This window comes from Manis javanica, chromosome X, assembly GCF_040802235.1.
Source record: "Manis javanica isolate MJ-LG chromosome X, MJ_LKY, whole genome shotgun sequence".
Classification (NCBI taxonomy): Eukaryota; Metazoa; Chordata; class Mammalia; order Pholidota; family Manidae; genus Manis; species Manis javanica.
In genome coordinates, this window is record NC_133174.1 from 136,701,896 (window position 1) to 136,720,287 (window position 18,392).

Here is an 18,392-nt window from a genome sequence, read left to right on the forward strand (position 1 = left end):
TTAATATGCTGCAAAGTGCTACAGGAATTTAGTTCTCAAAGGAATGGCGGTATTAAATGTATTCTGACAAGAAGGAGCCTCGGAAGGGAAACATTTATCTTCATAAAGTCATTAAATTTACTGAGCAGCATCGCATTCTTCCTGCAATCTGCTCACTCTATTAAAGGCAAAGCTGTGGCACTGGCTCTGTCACATGAGAGGTCCCTGCGTTTCTGAAAAAAGGAAGAATGGGGCTCTTCCCCCAATAACAGGTTCCCCTCAAAACCAACAGGCTCCAGCCCAGACACACACGTGGGTGCTCTGCAAAATAAATAACTGGGGTACTGACAAGTTTCTTCCTTTCCCCAGTCAGATGATTCTTCGTGTGACTAAAAGAGAACAGATTTTGCAAAAATCCTCCAGTTTTACAATTTCAAGAGACTCTTGGCTCTGCGGGTGGTTTCCCATCCTGCTGAGATGGACCCCAGGCAGCTCACACGTGTCTGGGCCAGCATGATAGCATGAGCTGTTTCTACATAGCAGTTCTGTGCATGTGCATTTCTTAATCAAGGTATTCTTATCCATACATAATGTTATGAATCGTGTTCTTGAAAATTGCAGAGAGAGGGGGCGGGCTCTGGTTCCTTGGAGTTACATGTTTCTGCTGTATGTCAATAGGTTGGTGTCTTTAATGAGCTGAAGTCACCAAGAAACGCAAACAGACTTCAGAACCAAAGGCATGCTGCCAGCTTGGATACATGGTAGGGAATGTAAACAAACTCAATAGTTTGCTATATACTGTGAGAACATTGCCCAGTCACCTGATACCTTTGCAAAGAACTGCTGTTCTTGAAATGAAGACAAATAACCTCTCCACACCCACATCATGAGAAAGAATGCAATTTCAGGTGCAGTTCAGGAGAGGATGGGGGTAGAGAGCACAAGGTAAAGATGTTAAATTAAGAAGAGGTGCTCTGGATAGTGATCAAAAAACCCCAGTGCAAGTTTATCTAGAGAAGAAAATGGCTTTAACTGAACCAAGAGAGGTAAGGCTTCCTCCACACCATGCTACAAGCCACAGCGGGAGCCGACTGAGGATGACTCCAGAAGAGTCAAGCCATTTATCTGGTGACATGAAAACCAGCTCATCGAAAGGAGCCAACTCTAATAAGCTCCAAGAGGTCAGGGACAATGTTGGTGACTGTTATAGTCCCAGCACCCAGCTCACAGGAGGTAAGGAACGCATGTATGCATAGCTCAGTTTTGCTCCAGAGGTTTGCAGGACTACATGAATGCATTCCCAATGCTGTCCTCCAAGTGATACTGGCCTATCCAAAGGAGACTGCATTTTGTTAGCAGATGGATTCTGAAATGCCTGGCCAGGTTGACAGAACTTCCAGTGACCAATTCTCAGAAATCTGACTCTCTGTTCTGAGACAATAACTCAAGTATTTGTTGAGTATCTCTCATTATTTGACTTCTGTTTTCCTCAAATCATTAGGATAGCCCACTTAACAAGTGAGGAATCTCAGAAATATTGAGTAATTTCTCCAAGAGCACACAGCTAGTACCTGGTAGGACAGTTCCTTGCCACACCTTCATTCGCCCGACAGCTATCCGATATGAGGCTCCGACGTGCCAGCAATCCTCTGCCTTCCCGGAGCCCATGGTCTAGAGGTGGAGACTGTCATTAAACAATCAATAATCCAATTAATCACACAGCTACCCTGGCGATATGTGCTACAAAGCAGCAGCACACAGTGCTATGAGAAGAAACACCAGCTGGAACTAACTGCATCTCAGAAGAGGGTCACAGAGGCTTCCTTGACAAAGTGACATTTGAGCAACACTTTTAAGGATCAATGAGAATTAACTACATAAAAAGAGCGGAAGAAGAGGGTATTCCATGCAGAAGGATCATGTGCAAAGGAAGGCCCAGAGGCAGAAAGCACTATGTATCTTCTGAGGAATCGTAAGGCAGCCTGTGTGACCGGAAAGCAGAGTGGCCCAAGGTGAGGTCACAGGAGGCAAAGGGACCACGTGGCTGGCGCTGAGCATTGGGGATTTTGCCTATAAGAACAACAGAAAGACAGTGAGAGGTTTTAAGGAAACAGAGAGTCCTGAGAAAATCCGCCTTATTAAGAGGCCTCAATTTTGCCAAAGTGTGGAGAACAGATTCCGAGTGGGTAAGAGGGGAAGCTGGGAGATGTTTGGGAAAACAGGACCGTCATTCAGAAGAGGGGATGATGGCGGCTTGGGCTGGCAGGGAGAATCAAGAGGGGTGCATCTGGAGAAAGGCTTTAGGAGGGACAGAATCTAAGGGGCCGGGAGGTAGGCTGGCTGTAGGCAATCAGGGAGAAAGGTGTCAAGGGTAAGTCGCAGATTCTGGATTGAATATCCGATGGAGGAGAGCTCTCCACTGAGACAGGCCATGGCAGAGGGAGAGCATTCTGCCTACCTGGCATCTGGATTCCAGCAGGAAGGCCCTTTCAACTCCGACACTGAGGGTGCTCCATCCTTGGTCGGGCGATGTACATGCATTTTAGAGGTGAAATGTCATTCTCGTGCAGGAAGCCCTCTAAACCAGTCAGTGGAGGCTCACATGGCACAACATACCAAGGCTAGTGGCCAGCTAGGTTACAGACCAAAAGGCTTTTCTTTAAAAAATGATGCTGATTATATTGCAGAAGCATCTCCGTCACCACTGGTAAGCAGCCCAAACCCGGTCAGCCTTTTCATAGTTTCACGGCCAGGTTTCCCAGCCTTGGTCACTGATACTCAGTTACCAGAGTACGCAGAACAAGGCACCAGGGATGGGCCCAAGTGTCTGTCTATGTCCCACAGTCTGTTCGATTATTTCTTTAAAGACCTTTGAAACGGTGAAGTGAGGAGCAGAGGCATTTTAGAATACCTGCCCATCTGGAGGCACACAGAGAAGGCAGAAGGGTTTGCCAAAATGGACCGTGCAAAGCTCAATGCTTAACAGCCCAATGACTCTGTGAGACCATCTACCAAGAGAGAACAAGTTGTGCAATCTTTGCCTGAATGGAATGGTAGCAGGACGGCCCTTCAAAGAGGTACTTGTTGCCATAATGCAAGATCATTTGCTTTTAGCGCTATTTTACTCAGCACTGATTGATGAGTTAAGAACAGAATCTGATCTGACCCCAAGGGTAGACTGTACTGCACACAGAATTCCTACATACACAGTATGTCTAAATAAAGGAGATTCACTTATCCAACAAATATTTTACCTGTAAAGCAACCTGAAATGTTCTGAGCAACCCTCACTCTGCAGATCCTTCCTCCATCACTGCCCCGTCACTCCGTTAGCACCACTCCATACTGGGGCTCTCACTGTCTGCCTTGGGGCCCCAGTTTGGCAGCCTTTTGGACTCCCTTCTCTGGCTTTCTGCATTTAGGTTCCCACTAGGCTCACCGTTCTGAATGCTTTCATAAGCTCGTGCTCCTCTGTGATTTCAGGAGCAGGGCTTCTGCACAATCCTCCGCATCTTAGAACCCTCTCGCTGGGCCACGCCCAGTAACAAGAGCTGAGTAGCCCGCCAACAGCCGTTGAACAAAGCACTATTTTAACTAGTAGTGGGCACAGATACACATCTGCATATACATGAGACCATACCCCTCCCCAGCCCACACCACACACTCCCCCAATCACCTTTGTCCCAACTCACACGTATGAAAGGTTCCTGAGAGCATGGAGGTTAACATTCCCAGGGACTCAGCCCTCACGGCACCCTGCCCTCAGCAGCTTAGCTAGCTAGACCCCGAAGTGCCTCCAGTCCTGAAACCCCAGTAACTGCGTACCCTGGGAGAGGTCAGCACGCCAAGAGGCAACTGCTCAGGCAAAGACAGCTGAAGACCGTGCTACTGCTGACGGTGGTGCCAGAAGAGGGACCCTCCTCTGAGGTGTCCCTGGGCCAGTGGCAATGCTAAGACAAGGCTGTGGCAGAGAAACTCGAAGGTGACTCCCAGTGATTCCCACCTCCTGGTGTTCAGGACTTTGTACACTCTCCTCTCCCTGAGTGTGGGCAGTACCTATGACTTGTTCCTAACATACAGAATATGGTCGAGGTGATGGCATGTCACTTCCATGATGCTCTGGCTATACGAGGCTCCATCTTAGAAGACTGGAAGGAGAGACTCTCCTTGATGGCTTGATGAAGGAAGCAGCCGTGCTGAAGGAGCCTATATGGCAAGGAACTTTGGGTGGCCTCTGGCCCACAGCCAGCAGAAAGCTAAGGCCCTCGGTCATACAGCCACAAGGAAATGAATTCTGCCAGCACTGGAAGCAGATTCTCGCCCAGTCAAGCCTCCAGAAGAATTCTCAGCCCTGGCTGACACTTTAATTTCAGCCTTGTGAGATCTGATCAGAGGATCCAGATAAGCTGTGTCCAGACTCCTGGCTCACAGGAAGTGTGAGATGATAAATGTCTGTTGTTTTAAGCTGCTCAGTTTGTGCCAAAGTGTTTTGTAGTGATAGAAAACTAATACAAAAGACTTATGGAAAAATCAGGCATCCAGAATCAGTCCAGTCAAGCAGACCTCAGGCAGTGTGGGAGGGACAGGTAGGAGAGTAGTGGTGGGTAGAAGGATGAGGAAAGTCAGAACCAGAAAGGTCCCAAGCATCAGCAAATTGCGCACCTCAGTCGGCCAGCCCAGGCCCTCCCATTCTTAACCCCTGCTTCCTAGTTTTAGTTCAAATATACAGACATCCATCCCCTTCATTCTGTTCATCCAACCCAGAGATCCTACACACCTATTCTGTGCCAGGACCTGTCTTAGATTCTGGGGGAAGGAGGCATGAGAAGGTCAAAGTCACCAGCCCCTAGGGGTTCCCAAAGGGAACTGATGGACTCCAGAGGTTTACTTAAATTGAGGTTTCCTGGGCCCCACCCACAGAGATTCTCAGCTAGTAGGTCTCCGGCAGGGCCCAGGCATTCATATTTTAAACAAATGTATCGGGTGATTCCTGTGCAGGTAGTCCAAGGACCAGATTTTTAAGATAGAACACTAACCAGTAGGGCCAGTGGTGGGAATTCAATAGAGGAATGACAAGATATGGCTTCATTTCAGGAGGATTGCCTGCCTGCTGCTTGGAGAATGGACTGGCAGGTGAAGGGAGGGAGGGATGGAAGCCGGGGGCTGGCAGGGCTGTGGCTGAGGACCAGGAGAGACGACACTGGCCCAACCAGGGTAGGAACAATGGGGCTGGAGTGAAATAGGCAGATACAGACAGTATTATGGAGGTGGTGTCAATAGACTTGCTGTTGAGTTGAACATGAGGCGTAAGAGAAGAAAGTTTTGAGGATGCGGCCATCATTACAATCATTATATTTATGATTATTAGTCTCATGCCTATTGCAATTGTGGCTACTCCACAGTATAATACTCACGAAAGGGAAGAAACAGCTAAGTACAAAATCAATTTTTTCCCATCAAAATAATTAGAATAACCTATTGGAATACACTGCTTTTCTTAATAGGTGTGACCATCATCATTAATAAATTAATTGTTTCACTATCATTCCTCAGACAAAACAGCAAAAGTGCCTGCTTGTCTATGAAGCATATAACTTCCTTCATAGAAGTCAACTTTATTCAAACTGTTCACAAATCGTTTCAAGGAGAGATCATAAAATCCTAAGGGCTGCAAAACTGGACAAGGACCCCAAAACTGGACAAGGACCCTTCTTTCCTATGTAGACCAGGAAGCAAGTAGAGAAGTGAGTTACATACATATATGATTACCACAGAAACAGTTCCTGAGTGGGGCACACCGATTTGGAGAAAAAAAATTATTCTTGTTGGGTATCTACTTTGTGTGTGTGTATAATTTCTCTTATCGCAATCTTTAGAATGACCCTATGAGGTAGAGATCATTATCACCTCTACTCTATATCATCTAGTATTTGATAACAGTGGCAGAATGTCAAATAACTGTTTAATAAATAAAAATCTTCTAACCTCCTCTCTTCCATCCAAATAAGTTCCGCTGAAATTAAACATACATGTTTTAAAATAAAGTTATTAAACAGTACATCAAAACATAGGTAAATATCAGATCATGGGGTAGGGAAAGATTTTCAAAACATGAGAAAAACTGCAACAACATAGAACTAAGACACTGAAAAATGGGACTACAGAGTCGCATTTAAAAACATTCTACATAAAATACCAAAAGCAGAACTAAAGACACAAAAAACAGAGTAGGAAAACGTGTGTAGCCACTGTAACACAAGGCTGATGGCCTCTTCACAGTGTGGTGGCTGCCTGGCTGTCAGACTGCTTCAGTGTGAATCCTGGCTCTGTCATTTACTACCTGTGTGACCTGGAGCAAGTTATTGAACTTCTCTGTCCCTATTATCCTCATCTGTAAAATGGGAATAATAGTACCTTCCTGTCTTAGAAGATTAAATGAGTTAATAAACACGAAGTGCTTAGACCTAGGCTGACCGTACCATAAATGTTCAATAAAGACTATCTACCATCCTTTGACAGTTACAACTACTATGACAAGGCATTAAGAATCATAATCACAAAACAAAAATAAAGCTCATGAACAATTCACAAAATGAGAAATATAAGACTATATTATATATTTATAATATAAAATGTAAATCTTAAAATGTTCAACTGCACTAGTAATTAAAGAACTAGAAAATAAAACAGCAAGTAACATTCTTCACCTATCAAATCAAAAAAAAAAACTTCAATGAAAATAGTCCACCCTAGCAGATATCCGTGGAAATAATCACCTATACTGATGGTGACAGCCAGAACTGAAAAGTAATTTAGCAGTAAGTACCAAGAGCCCTAACGTGCTCATGCCTTTGACCTAATAAGCTGACTCCTAGGAATCTAGCCTAAGAAGCTTATTAAATAAACAAATAACCATGTGGGAGGAAGTCCATTGTGGCAATTTCTCTAAAAATCTGAAAACAGCCTATACCGTCAACCACAGAAGAGTAAATGATGGTACCTCCAAACACAAGAATAGTACACTGAAGTTAAAAGCCACAAAATACATTTTAGTTTCGTGTTAGGAATATTTGGAATTTTAAGAGAAATTCCAGGAACCCAGCAAAAGTGAGAATCCATTAGATAAAATTTCCCTCTTTCTAGTGACATGACGGTCAGAGGTTATGCAGCGGGCCTTGGCATCCCCCCCTCCTTGGTGATCACACCCTCTCTGGAGCCAGGAAGGAAAGGTGGAGGGGCCAGCCCACTAGGGGGCTGTTGTATAGCAACCTTCTCCCCTTCTTGCCAGCTTCTCCTCCCTTCTGCATGCTCACTCCCTGTCCACCAGGTGTAGGTAGGGTGCAGCCTTTTCCCCATCTATCTAGAACTCTGAAATTGGAGGCTGAGAAGCTCAGTCTCACCTTTGTGTTGAGATTATTAACTCTGCTCTTTGCTCTGCGGACAGGCTGGAGCTTGTGTCTGGGGTCTTAGATGTTAACAGTGTTAGTTCTGTGTGCTGCCGACTCAAGGAGCCTGTGTCCTGACTGATGCCCCTTAGAGTCAAAAGAAAATATGCTCCAACAGCAGCAGAATCACAGACCCCAAGAATAGACTAACAGTTACCAAAAGGAAAGGGACTGGGAGGATGGGTGGGAAGGGAAGGGATAAGGGCGGGAGGAGAAAGGGGGCATTGTGATTACCATGTATAATGGGGGGCATGGGCAGGGCTGTGCAACACAGAGAAGACAAGTAGTGACTCTACAGCATCTTACTACACTGATGAACAGTGACTGGAATGGGGTATGTGGGGGGTACTTGGTGATGGGGGGAGTCTAGTAAACATAATGTTCCTCATGTAACTGTACATTAATGACACCAAAAGAAAAAAAGAAAGAAAACAAAAAAAAAGAAAACATGTTCCTATAAACTCTCTCAGCAAAGAGGTAGCCATTTGACTACTTGGTAAGGACCCACACTCTATTTTTAATACTAACAAGTTTTTCACTCCCCCAAGGAGCCTTCTAGAACAGGCTGAACTAGGGGTAGAGCTGAGTGAGGCACCCAGCGCTTCCTTGGATTGTTTGCCCCAGGGGCTTCATTCAGCAATTCAACAGGCCACATCTGAGGTTCTGGGGGCCCAGAGATTAACAGGGTGGGGAGGGGGTGGGTGTGCACAGGGTCCTTATTGGTGTGTTCACAAAGCCATGATTGTTAAATTTACAAAAGTAAGCTGTTTTAATCACAGTTGTTGAAGCCTACTGCTCCTTTCTATTCTGACTAAGCCCCTCAATGACACTGCCCCTTGTGTCAGGTGGCACTGGAATGGCCTGAGAGCTTGTGGGGATGGGGCGAGGGGGAGCTGACTCCAGATACACTGATTTGTAGTTCGGTACATATATTATGGGATTTGCAATTACTTCCATGCTTAGTCAAATTATTCCTAAGCATCCTGCTGTAGGAATGACTTTCAGGACACTTTTATATCCCCTAGGCTGACTCACTGGGGTCAGGACGTAAAGGTCCAGAAGTCCCATTGCTTGTGTACGTGCTCTACAGCAGCTGGAAGCAGAAGTGTGTGGAGAGTGAAAGACAAACAAGGCTTGACGGCGCCAAGGCAGAAGCCAGTCTCTGGGGAATTCTTTAAAACCTTACATACAGATTTAGAGAGAGAGAGAAAGAGAAAAAGTTTTCCTAAATATGGCAATAATATTAACAATTTAGATGAAGTGCCAACAAGAAGTTGTGAAGCTGGGAGAAAAAGACGCCTTCTAAATCACCAGCAATATGAACCAAATTCCAACCAGTAATGACAGAGGAAAATTTTCTTCCGACTCGCTCCACAGAAAATATTATAAAATTGTCATATGCTGAAGCAATTAAAGAATAGGTCAGACAGCTAATAATTACAAATACTGGGTCATTTTTCTGTATTTTATGATGTTTGCGGTATTCATCAGCCTTCCAAATTTGTGATTTATTTTCCCTTCCTAAACAAATATTGACTTTTGTCCCTAATTTTGAATTTGTGATTAGGTTTCTTTTCTTCAAGAGGGTCACACAAATTTGGTAGGCTTCAGACCCCACAAATATGGACCTGCTTCTGGTAGGAGATGAACAATTGTAGGGATTTGTAGATGTAGTCACGGTTTGTGTAGGTACTTAAAAATCATTTTTAATAATAAAAAATGAGTCCTGTGCTAAATTCCTGTCATGTCTTGGTAACCCACAGCTGGGGAAGGGCTTGCTTGATAAGCCAAACTAGCAAAGTCGAGGGGCACAGTACCCCAGCCCCAGGGACCAGCACCAAGGAAGAAATATCTCACTGGGAGCCACAGCTGTCCCACCACTCAGGGCACTGGTTTTCAATTACACACAGGAAGAATTTAACCCACCCGCCCCCATTTCCTCTTGCATATGGTTTCAAAGCAAAAATATTTACTGAGCATGCAAAGCTCCGGGCAACTTTGGGATTAAGCCAGGCAAGAGGATCCAGAATAGAGAATCAGGAGAGAGTGCGGTAGTGTGGCAGGAGTTCAAGAGAGAGGAGACCAAATCTGGAGAGTTCTGCTAAATCTTGGAAAATCAGGCAGGCCAAGGCCTAAGGCTCTGCTCGCAGCAAGTGCTAAGGCCTGAGGCCAGGAGACAGAGGAAAAGGGCCCCAGAAAACCAAGTTCAGCTGAGAAGGGAAAATTCTGAAATGTTCTAAGTGTCATAAAGGTCAGAAAATGGGGGAGAAAAACAAAGGAAGGCAGTTGGTCGATAGCCATGGGCCACAGCTCACCAGAAACTCCACGTTCCTGAAGTCATTTCAACAATCTAGAAGGTCCCCAGAACCTATGCACGCCCCTTGTGCATGAATGTAAGAAAGGAAAACTGAATTAAACTTTTAGGTTTAAAATTTAACACTAACATTAACTTGAAAATGAATTCAAGTAGCCTCAAAAACCACTAACAGGTGGTGGTTTCTCTTTGTTCTCCCTCCCTGTTTACTGAGTCTCAGGGTCAGAGATAACGCAGAAAGCTAAGCCATCCCATCCCACGGTGCTGAGGAGGAGCCATTAAAAGAGAAACAAAAAGCAATTCAGTCGGTGCGAGGATGTCTGCTTAGATCCCTGCAAGTCGCTCCTCCATGTCTGTGAAGCGCACAGCCCCTCTCCCACCATCCCCCCTTTAAAAGCCCCAGCTGTCTGTGCTGCAGGACAGGGGTTCTTTAACGCAAGAGCCTGCCACTCCCTCGTTTGAAGGCATAATAATAAACTACTCCTTTTCTTTCCTCAGAACATCGTCATTGTGTTTTGTGACTTGACTTTGGTGACAAGGACCGGTTTTCAGCAATGTGACCAGCGTCTGACCATCATCAACAGCCAATCCACGCGCCTTCTCTAAGGACCAACCACCTACCCGCGGCCTTGCCCACTTTGCATAGCCCACCTTCCTTATCCATAGCCAACGTGAATTTAGAGAACTTTCCTTCCTTGAGACCCGTCATAAACATGCCCTGTTTCCTGAGTCTGGTGGACAAGTTGTTTCTGTGAACTGGCCTTGCTGCTGGGGAAGCAGAAACTGCCTGTCCCAGGACTCAGTCCTTATTCTGGCTGCATCTGTAAAGTCACAACAAACCCTTTTCTTTCAGAGATCTCTCAGTCTCTAGAGATGAAAGGTCTCTCTCTTCATCTGCCTCCACTCACAAAAACCCAGTGGGGCTGCAGGGAGAGGAGAAATGTGGCTAACGGGGCCTCAGAGTGAGGGGTAGAGGGCAGAGCGGGCCTAGAAGAATGGTGTGGTACCCAAGGCGGTCACTGGAATGGGTTTGGGACCTGGACTGTCCCTAAGCTAGCTGGGCCCCAGCTCATTCCAGCCTGGACTTCAGCAGGAAGCCTGCGGCCTACGAGACCTGCTGACAGCACAGGCTTTGAAGGCAGACAGGTCTGAGCCTCAGCTCCACCCTCCCGACTTAGTGACCTAGGTCAAGTGATTTCTTCTCTCAGTGCCTGTGTTCTCTCATCTGTACACTAGGGCTGAGAATACTCACCTTACTGGGCTCTTACACGGATTCATTACAATAATACCAGCAGTAACCAGCACTCACTCAGCGTACACAACGTGCCAGGCACAAAGTGCTTTACTTGTTCACTTACTGCATATAATCGGCAGAACATCTCTCTTAGGAAGTTTTTCTCATTGTCCCCATTTTCCAGATGAGAAAACTCAGTCAAGGACAGAGAGGCTGAGTATTTTGTTCAAGAACACACAGCTACTAAATAGCAAAGCCAAGGATGGGAGTGCAGGCTGTCCAACCCCAGAGCCCGTATATCTAATCTCTCTACTGCCTCCCACTGTCCACACTTGCTGTTGGTCTTTCAACTTCACACAAAGCAGAGAAGGCCAAATCACAGCCACTAAACAGAATGGAAATGCCATCAACCTTGCTGGTAGGGATGTACAATGGTACTCAATCTATGGCAAGAAACTTGGCAATATTCAGCAAAAATATGTGTACTTATCTTTTGACCCAACAATACCAATCCTAAGGCTCTATCCCACAGATACACTACCAAAAATATGAAAATACATAGACACAAAGCTATTTGTTGCAGAACAATTCGCAAAAGCAGAAGATGGGGGCAACAGCCTGAAGGTCCCTCAGTGGGGGATCAGGTGAACTACGGTGCAGCCACACAGTGCAGTAGCCCACAGATGTTAAGCAAATGAGGATATATTGCTGAGTGAAGAAAATTAAGCAAGGTGTAGAGAAATGTGTTTATCATGCTATCACTTATCGAAGAAAGGAGGGATATAAAGATATACAAGACTATTCTCATGTTTAAAACATTAAAGCATAGAAGGATGAGCCATAAAGAATTTTGAAATGGTTGCCTCAAAGGTAAGGAGGGAACACATGGAGGAGACAGGAACAGGAGCTATATTTATTAGACTATATCTTGCCTTATGGATTTGAGTTCGGAACCATGTAACCATGTTACATAATCACAAAAGAATGCTAAGAACACTATAAAATAGCAATTCTCCCAAAATGAAAGCAAAATGAATTAAATGAATCTAACTGTGTATGTAGTTGGTGGCAGAGAGAAACTATTCCACATGGCTTTTAAATACAGTGATTTGATAGCATATCCCTAGTGAGATCTGCCTTAAGTACAAGAACTACAGAACATTGCAAATTATTTACAGTAATCACATTGTGATGGTAGCATTAGTATTGTTATTCTGAGACAGTTCAGCTTGTATGAGGAGATAAACTGAGCAATTGTGTGATATTTTAATTCTATTATCCCCAGTGGCCTTGAAAACAAGGATTCTTAGCGTGAGAGTAACGAGATACGGATGAGGGATAGAAGATGCTACCCAGACACACGCTGTAGTCCTGAATTTGTATTGGAAACATCAGCATGAATCCATGATCTATTTTATCTTAAAAAATACACTTCTTGTCTTTTCTGCTTAAAAGCTCTAGAAACAATGACAGATCTGGTAGCCATAGTACCCTTAAATTGCAGATTGTGGTCTTGAACTCATTAACCACTACAAGAAATAAGAGCTTCTGGGAGAAACGGCTTGTTCTAGGTACGGGGCAAGAAATGTACAAGATAAGCCCAGAGCACACTGTCACACAGGAGGACAAGGACACTCTCAATGACTACAGGACTCCTCGCAAGACGCCTCAGGGGCCTACTCAAAGTTCTCTCCCATTGGCCAAAGATGGGACTATTTGAATGCCAACAAAATGACAAGGACAATGGATCAAACACATCAAATATGTCTGAAGCCATAATTTCATTACAAAATTCTAATTGGTCACCTCACCACAATGACAGAGATCCAATTTACTATTTTGGAAATTTATAATGAAAGGGAAAGAATCAGGTATTAATCCTACCATTTCTATATGGACTATCCCACTGGGCAACCTAATAGCAGATGAGGCGAATTTCTCTTTATAGAAGGACTGTAGCTATAAAATGAAAAAGTAATTAGAGTCAGAATATCCCCATTGTGCGATCACTAATGCAGCAAAGGATCTGGGCATTGAGCAATAATGACTGCTGTCACCACGAGAAAGGGAGGCCCTGGACAGGACGCGCCTCCTGAAGGAGGGCGCCAACATCACCTATGACAAACTATTCTTGCTCCCCACGAATTAAATCTGACTCAGATGAAGCCCCGGATACCACTCTGAAGTCATAAGGAATACAAAGGACAGAGGAACATCTTAACCTAAACCAGGGTGATTCAGTCAGCAAAACCCAGATTGGGAGACTGGCTATATAGGAAAACATCTTGGTTTCTTCAGCATATCAATTATGAGGTGGGTAAAAAAGGATGGACTGGGTCCTTATAATTTTAAAAAGTCCAGAAAGCTATATTAACTAATTGTAATATATGGACTCTAGTTGGATCCTGATTCAGACAAACTACTCTGTGTGTGCATGTGTGCGTGTGTGTGTGTGTTGTGTGTGTGTATTATCGGAAATTTGAACACTGAACAGATTTTTGGTTATGTTAAGAGATCATTGCTCTATTAATATTTGATAATGGTACTGTAGTTATGTTATAAAAGTATTTCATTTCTTTTAGAGATACATACTGAAATATTAATAGATTACCTGATATGAAGTCTAGGATTTGCTTCAAAATAACAAGGGAGTGTGGGTAAAATTGTAACATTTCCAGAATATCTCGCCTGGCTTTAGTATATCTGCATATCAATAGGCATTCAGAGGTGGAAAGAAGTATGGCTTTAGTGCACCTGCATCATTCCTCAGGGGTGGAGAGAAGTTCATTTCCATATCAATGGGTAATTACCTGGGCTGGGAGGGCTTATCTGTACCCAAGAGGTGAGGAGAGGGGCAGTTTGGGCTTCTGATGGAGCAGGAAAGAGAGAAACCACCCCAGACTGCAGTTTGTGAGCAATAAACAGATCTTAAACTTTATTTCTCCCTTTGACTGATTTCGGTTTTTGGAGGTATTTTGCGCCAGGATTTCCTCTCCCCGGACTTACAGGGAGGGATGAAGTTAATGGGGCCAGAGGGGGAACAAAACTGCCCTCAGTAATTATTGAAGCTGGGTAATGGGTATGTTGTGATTTATCAAACTATTCTCCCTACTTTGAATATTTTTTATTTTCCGTATTTTTAAAATCAAGGTCTAGCTGTCAGAAGTTAAGTGGTAGAGAGGGAGGAGGAAAGCTGGAGGTTGTCTCAGGACTGAGACATCCTGTGAGCAAAGAAGCTTCCATCCTTAAAAACATCTGCCCCCTAGGAGCACCTGCCCTTTGTTCCCCAGGGGCCTGTGACCCTGCACTGATCAGGCCTTCAAGGTCCCTCTGCCACTCTGATTCCCCTCGTCAGTGACCTAAAGCTTCTCAGCAGAAGCCCTTACTCTGAAAACACTGAAGACAAACTTTTCCAGAGAAGCCTCTCCACTCAGAAGACTAATCTGAAACACAGCCTAGTGCTGCTATGAGTTTTTAATTATTGTGGCTGTCAGTTGATCTAAATATTTTAATGAGTGGTTTTATTATATATCTGTCCTGAGGCTTTAAACACAAAGCACAATTGTAAAACTCAGATGTTTTTGCAGCCGTGTTTCTTTAGCATTTTAATCGTTTGCAGAGAACGTCCCAATTATGACTATTTGTTACAGCTCACACTGCGAGATGACAGAAGTGCTGGTTTTAAACTAGGCATCAGAAGTCCTGGGTTTAAAGTCCTGGGTTTAAATTTTGCAACCTCTTAGGTGTGTGCGGGCAAGCATCTTAACCAATGGGAGCTGATGTTTCCTCATTTCGAACATGGAGATGATAAAACAATTTTTTCAGTCAGGGTTGAGTATCAAACTGAATAATATGTGAACATACTTTCTAAACTGTAAAGTGCAAGGTACATAAAAAAGATCTACATTCCTTTATATAGGCGAAAAAACAAGCAGTTATTTGAAAAACCCAAATCCTTGGTATTGAATTCAGAAAGACATACTGAACTTTCATGACATTCTTAAGCAGGCCCTCTACCCCTTATTTCTTAGGCCCTGCTTGTGTCTGCTGTGTCTGTGAGCCAAGACCAGGGAGATGCCACACACCCACAGGCCCTGCCACAGAGGACCCTCAGTACATACTTAACACACTAGAATGAACTGGAATGCTCTCCACGGCCCTTTCCCCCATCCAAACTGTATTAGGCCTCCAGTGCCAGGTGTCTCTGAATGCTGCTGCAGCCCATACACCAGACAGGTGACGCTAGTCAGTGACTGGCTTCCTGCAGCTAGCCTCTTCCTTGAGCCTGTGGGCATCTGTAATGGCATCTAACAGCACGCTCTCCTCTGGGATACTGGTTTGGAACTACCCACATTTCAAATCCACTTAGTTTTATAGATTTGAGACTTAGACTCCTCTTATTAGAACTTGACCTTGGTATGGATCATAGATACACAGTTCTCCCTTTATTTTTAGAGATTGGTTATGACAACAGGAATGCTGCTGCTTTCTAGGGTTCTTAGGCTTGTCAGTTTCATTCTGGATGGGAAGGGTATCTAGGCAACAAGATGTGTACATGAGTCACTGGCAGATGGAATTATTGGTAAAACTGAACTAGGCCCAGTTTGGGCAAACGAATAGCACAAGAAGTAGCCAAAGGGTGGCATAAGTTACATCACTGGCAGAACTGGGCAAAGTCCAAGGGAGCCAGAGCAGCAGGTCCAATAGAGGCTATGGGTTCCATTACGCATTGAGAGGGGAGCAGGCAAAGACATTCAAATATGCTGCTTGGATTGAGGATGGTTCTAACTGCTGTCTCTGAGCTTCACTGTTAGTCATTGGGCATTCAGTTTTGATTGCCTTTGCTCGACCCCACCGCCCAAGTCATTTTCAAGGCTGGAATGAGACCACCTTTGCCCTGGCTTACAGCTCCAAAACACCTCAAAAAGAAAGTGATGCAGAAAAGCATAACACCAAATGGCAAAGATATACCCACAAATAAAAATGAGCAGGATTGGTATTATTACTATGAGAGTTCAAGGCAACAGAATTAAGCGGAAGACATTTGAAATAAATAAAAGATATGCACCAAAAATATGAGTCTACACACATCAAAATATCCAGCATCAAAAGTCATAAAACAGAGGTTCTGGAACAGGGGGACATGAAACCAGAGAGGCACATTGGCCCCACATGGTGGAGGGCCTTGGCTACTTGTAAACGAATCTGTATCCTATAGGGGACAGGAAACCAAACCACCTCTCTTCTCCTTGGCCGCACCTTATATTTTCCTGTTCATGTCAAGCTGTGTTTGCGAGCAACACCAAGGAGCTGCCCCTTCCCTCCAGTGTCAAGCTACAGTGGACACAGACGACACCCAGCTCATGCTTACTACTCTAGAGTGAATGGGAATGATCTGATCTCCACCTTTTTCACTATCCAAACTATTCTCATTTTGGAAGACATGGATCAGAGCCCATCTCCTAGCCTGAGCCTTCTTTCCACAGCCAAGTCCACCATGGCCTCTTCCTCCTATTTCTGAGCCCCTGGAATGATTATCGGTGGACTTCTTTGGGGAATGAATCATGCCCTGCCTCGTGACCTGTCTTCTTTCATATTATCTCTTTGAGCAATTGCTTGAATCTTGCCTTGAAATGTCTCTTTTCACAAGTTGATGTTTATCTCCCCAACTTGGCTATACACCTCAGAGGTCTGACCTGGCCTGATATTTCCATGCACAGGGTAGGCTGCTGTCCTGCTGTAACAAGTGCGCCCCTACTCAGAGTCCTTCTTGAGGAAGGACTCCGGGGCAGTGGGTGGATGGGCCTGAGAGTCAACAGGTTTCCTCTGATGGGAACATGCTCTAATCACCCAAGATGGCAGTAAGAAGATGGTATTTACCTGTCTATAAGATGCATGGGAAGGGATTCAAGGGGAGTGAATTCTCAGGAAGAATCAGTGGGGCTGAACGGACTAAGAGGAATAAGAAAGAGTCAAGGATATGTCCAGCTGAGCTGAGCACAATCTCCAAGGTTCCAAGCAGTGTTGACATTCGTGACCCACAGCAGCTAAGCCCTTCACACCAAAAGGGCACATATAAAAGATTTACATTCTGAGTCATTTGTTTTTCGTTAAGGGCCAAATCATCTAGTGGCTCTGATGGCACTAGGGATGACAATGGGACAAAGGAAGAGCTCACCAGTGGCCACTCTCCTGCAAGCATTATGCCTGTGATCCTGATACTTCCACTCCCTACCCTACAGATTATCCAAGCCCCTTGTAGACCAAAAGGTAAAGATGCGGGCTCAGAACACCCCTCAGGCTACCAATATCAAAGACAAAACATAAGCCAGCCATGGCTGCAGCCCGTCAGTTCCAGATGCCAGACCAAAAAGGGCTCCCCAGAAAGCACGACCCCGCCCCCCCATCATGGGTCCTCAGCAACATGTGCATGGCTCACTCACAGTGCTTAGGAGCAGTCTTTCCCACGCTGGAATAAGGCCCTTGAAAGCTGGCCGCCTCCAGGTGCCCCCAGGCAGAAGGACGTTTCTCACATCTTTCAGTTTGGACCTCTCTGGGAAAGGCAGCTGGGAAGAGGTAAAAAACCACAGGCACTTGGAAATCTGAGAAATCTGGGTTAGCAGCTTTGTGACCTTCGGCAAATCGTGTCCCATCTCTGGGCTCACGTTTCCCTCTCCGCAATATGACAATAAAATGGTAATACTACTTACCCAACAGGTTGTTGCCAGGGTTAAACGGTGCCCAGCACAAGAAGGCACACAAGAAGCAAAAATAATTATCACTGTGCGTTGCGGTAAAGTACGTAAAGGAAAAGTCTAGAAAGTGGGACAGTCTCTGAGCCTGGGGAGCAGAAATAGAACTGCCAGGAGTCTGCTCCGCCCCAGCTCCGGGAAACACATCTGCGCATGCCCGCACAGGCCCCCCAGCCCTGCCTCCGTGGCACGCATGCGGCTCATAACCGCCCAGACCCGCCCCACAGGACACCCCGCAGAGGTTGCACTCCCCTCCCTGCTGGCCAGGCCTGCAGCCTGAACTCATTTGCTTACTGATTAACATCAGTTGGAGAAGTGTTGGTGTGCGTACTAGGTAGAAAAAAGTCAATGTGCCGCCAAATTTCAGTCTTCCAGCCAACGCGATCTGCTTTCTCCGTGGAGCTACAAACCAGAGAACGGGCCTGAACACGGCTAGGAGCGTGCCAGCACCACAGGGAACTCTCCTGCAGGGATGTAAAGAGTCAGTGCCCCAAGCACCTTTTGTGTGAACAGTGCTGTCTGGTATCTAAGGCACTTACACAAGCCATTATCACGTTTAGACCTCTGAATAACCCTGTGAGGTGGGTATGAATAAACCCATTTTACAGACTGTGGGCTCAGGTAAAATGATTCATCTGAGGCCTCTCTCTCACACACAAACACACACC

General features: G+C 45.1%; 1 protein-coding gene across 1 annotated transcript in view; it reads right to left on the reverse strand.

Moving 5' to 3' along the window:
• The window catches only part of LOC108383406 (uncharacterized), a 262,402-nt gene extending 244,392 nt beyond the window's left edge, over positions 1–18,010 (reverse strand). Inside the window, exons 1-2 of the mRNA XM_073227550.1 lie at positions 17,683–18,010; positions 17,416–17,538 (exon numbers count right to left, since the gene is read on the reverse strand). Of these exons, the coding sequence (XP_073083651.1) occupies positions 17,416–17,538; positions 17,683–18,010 (451 nt within the window). The remainder of the gene's footprint in view (positions 1–17,415; positions 17,539–17,682) is intronic.
• Between the last annotated feature and the right edge of the window lie 382 nt (positions 18,011–18,392).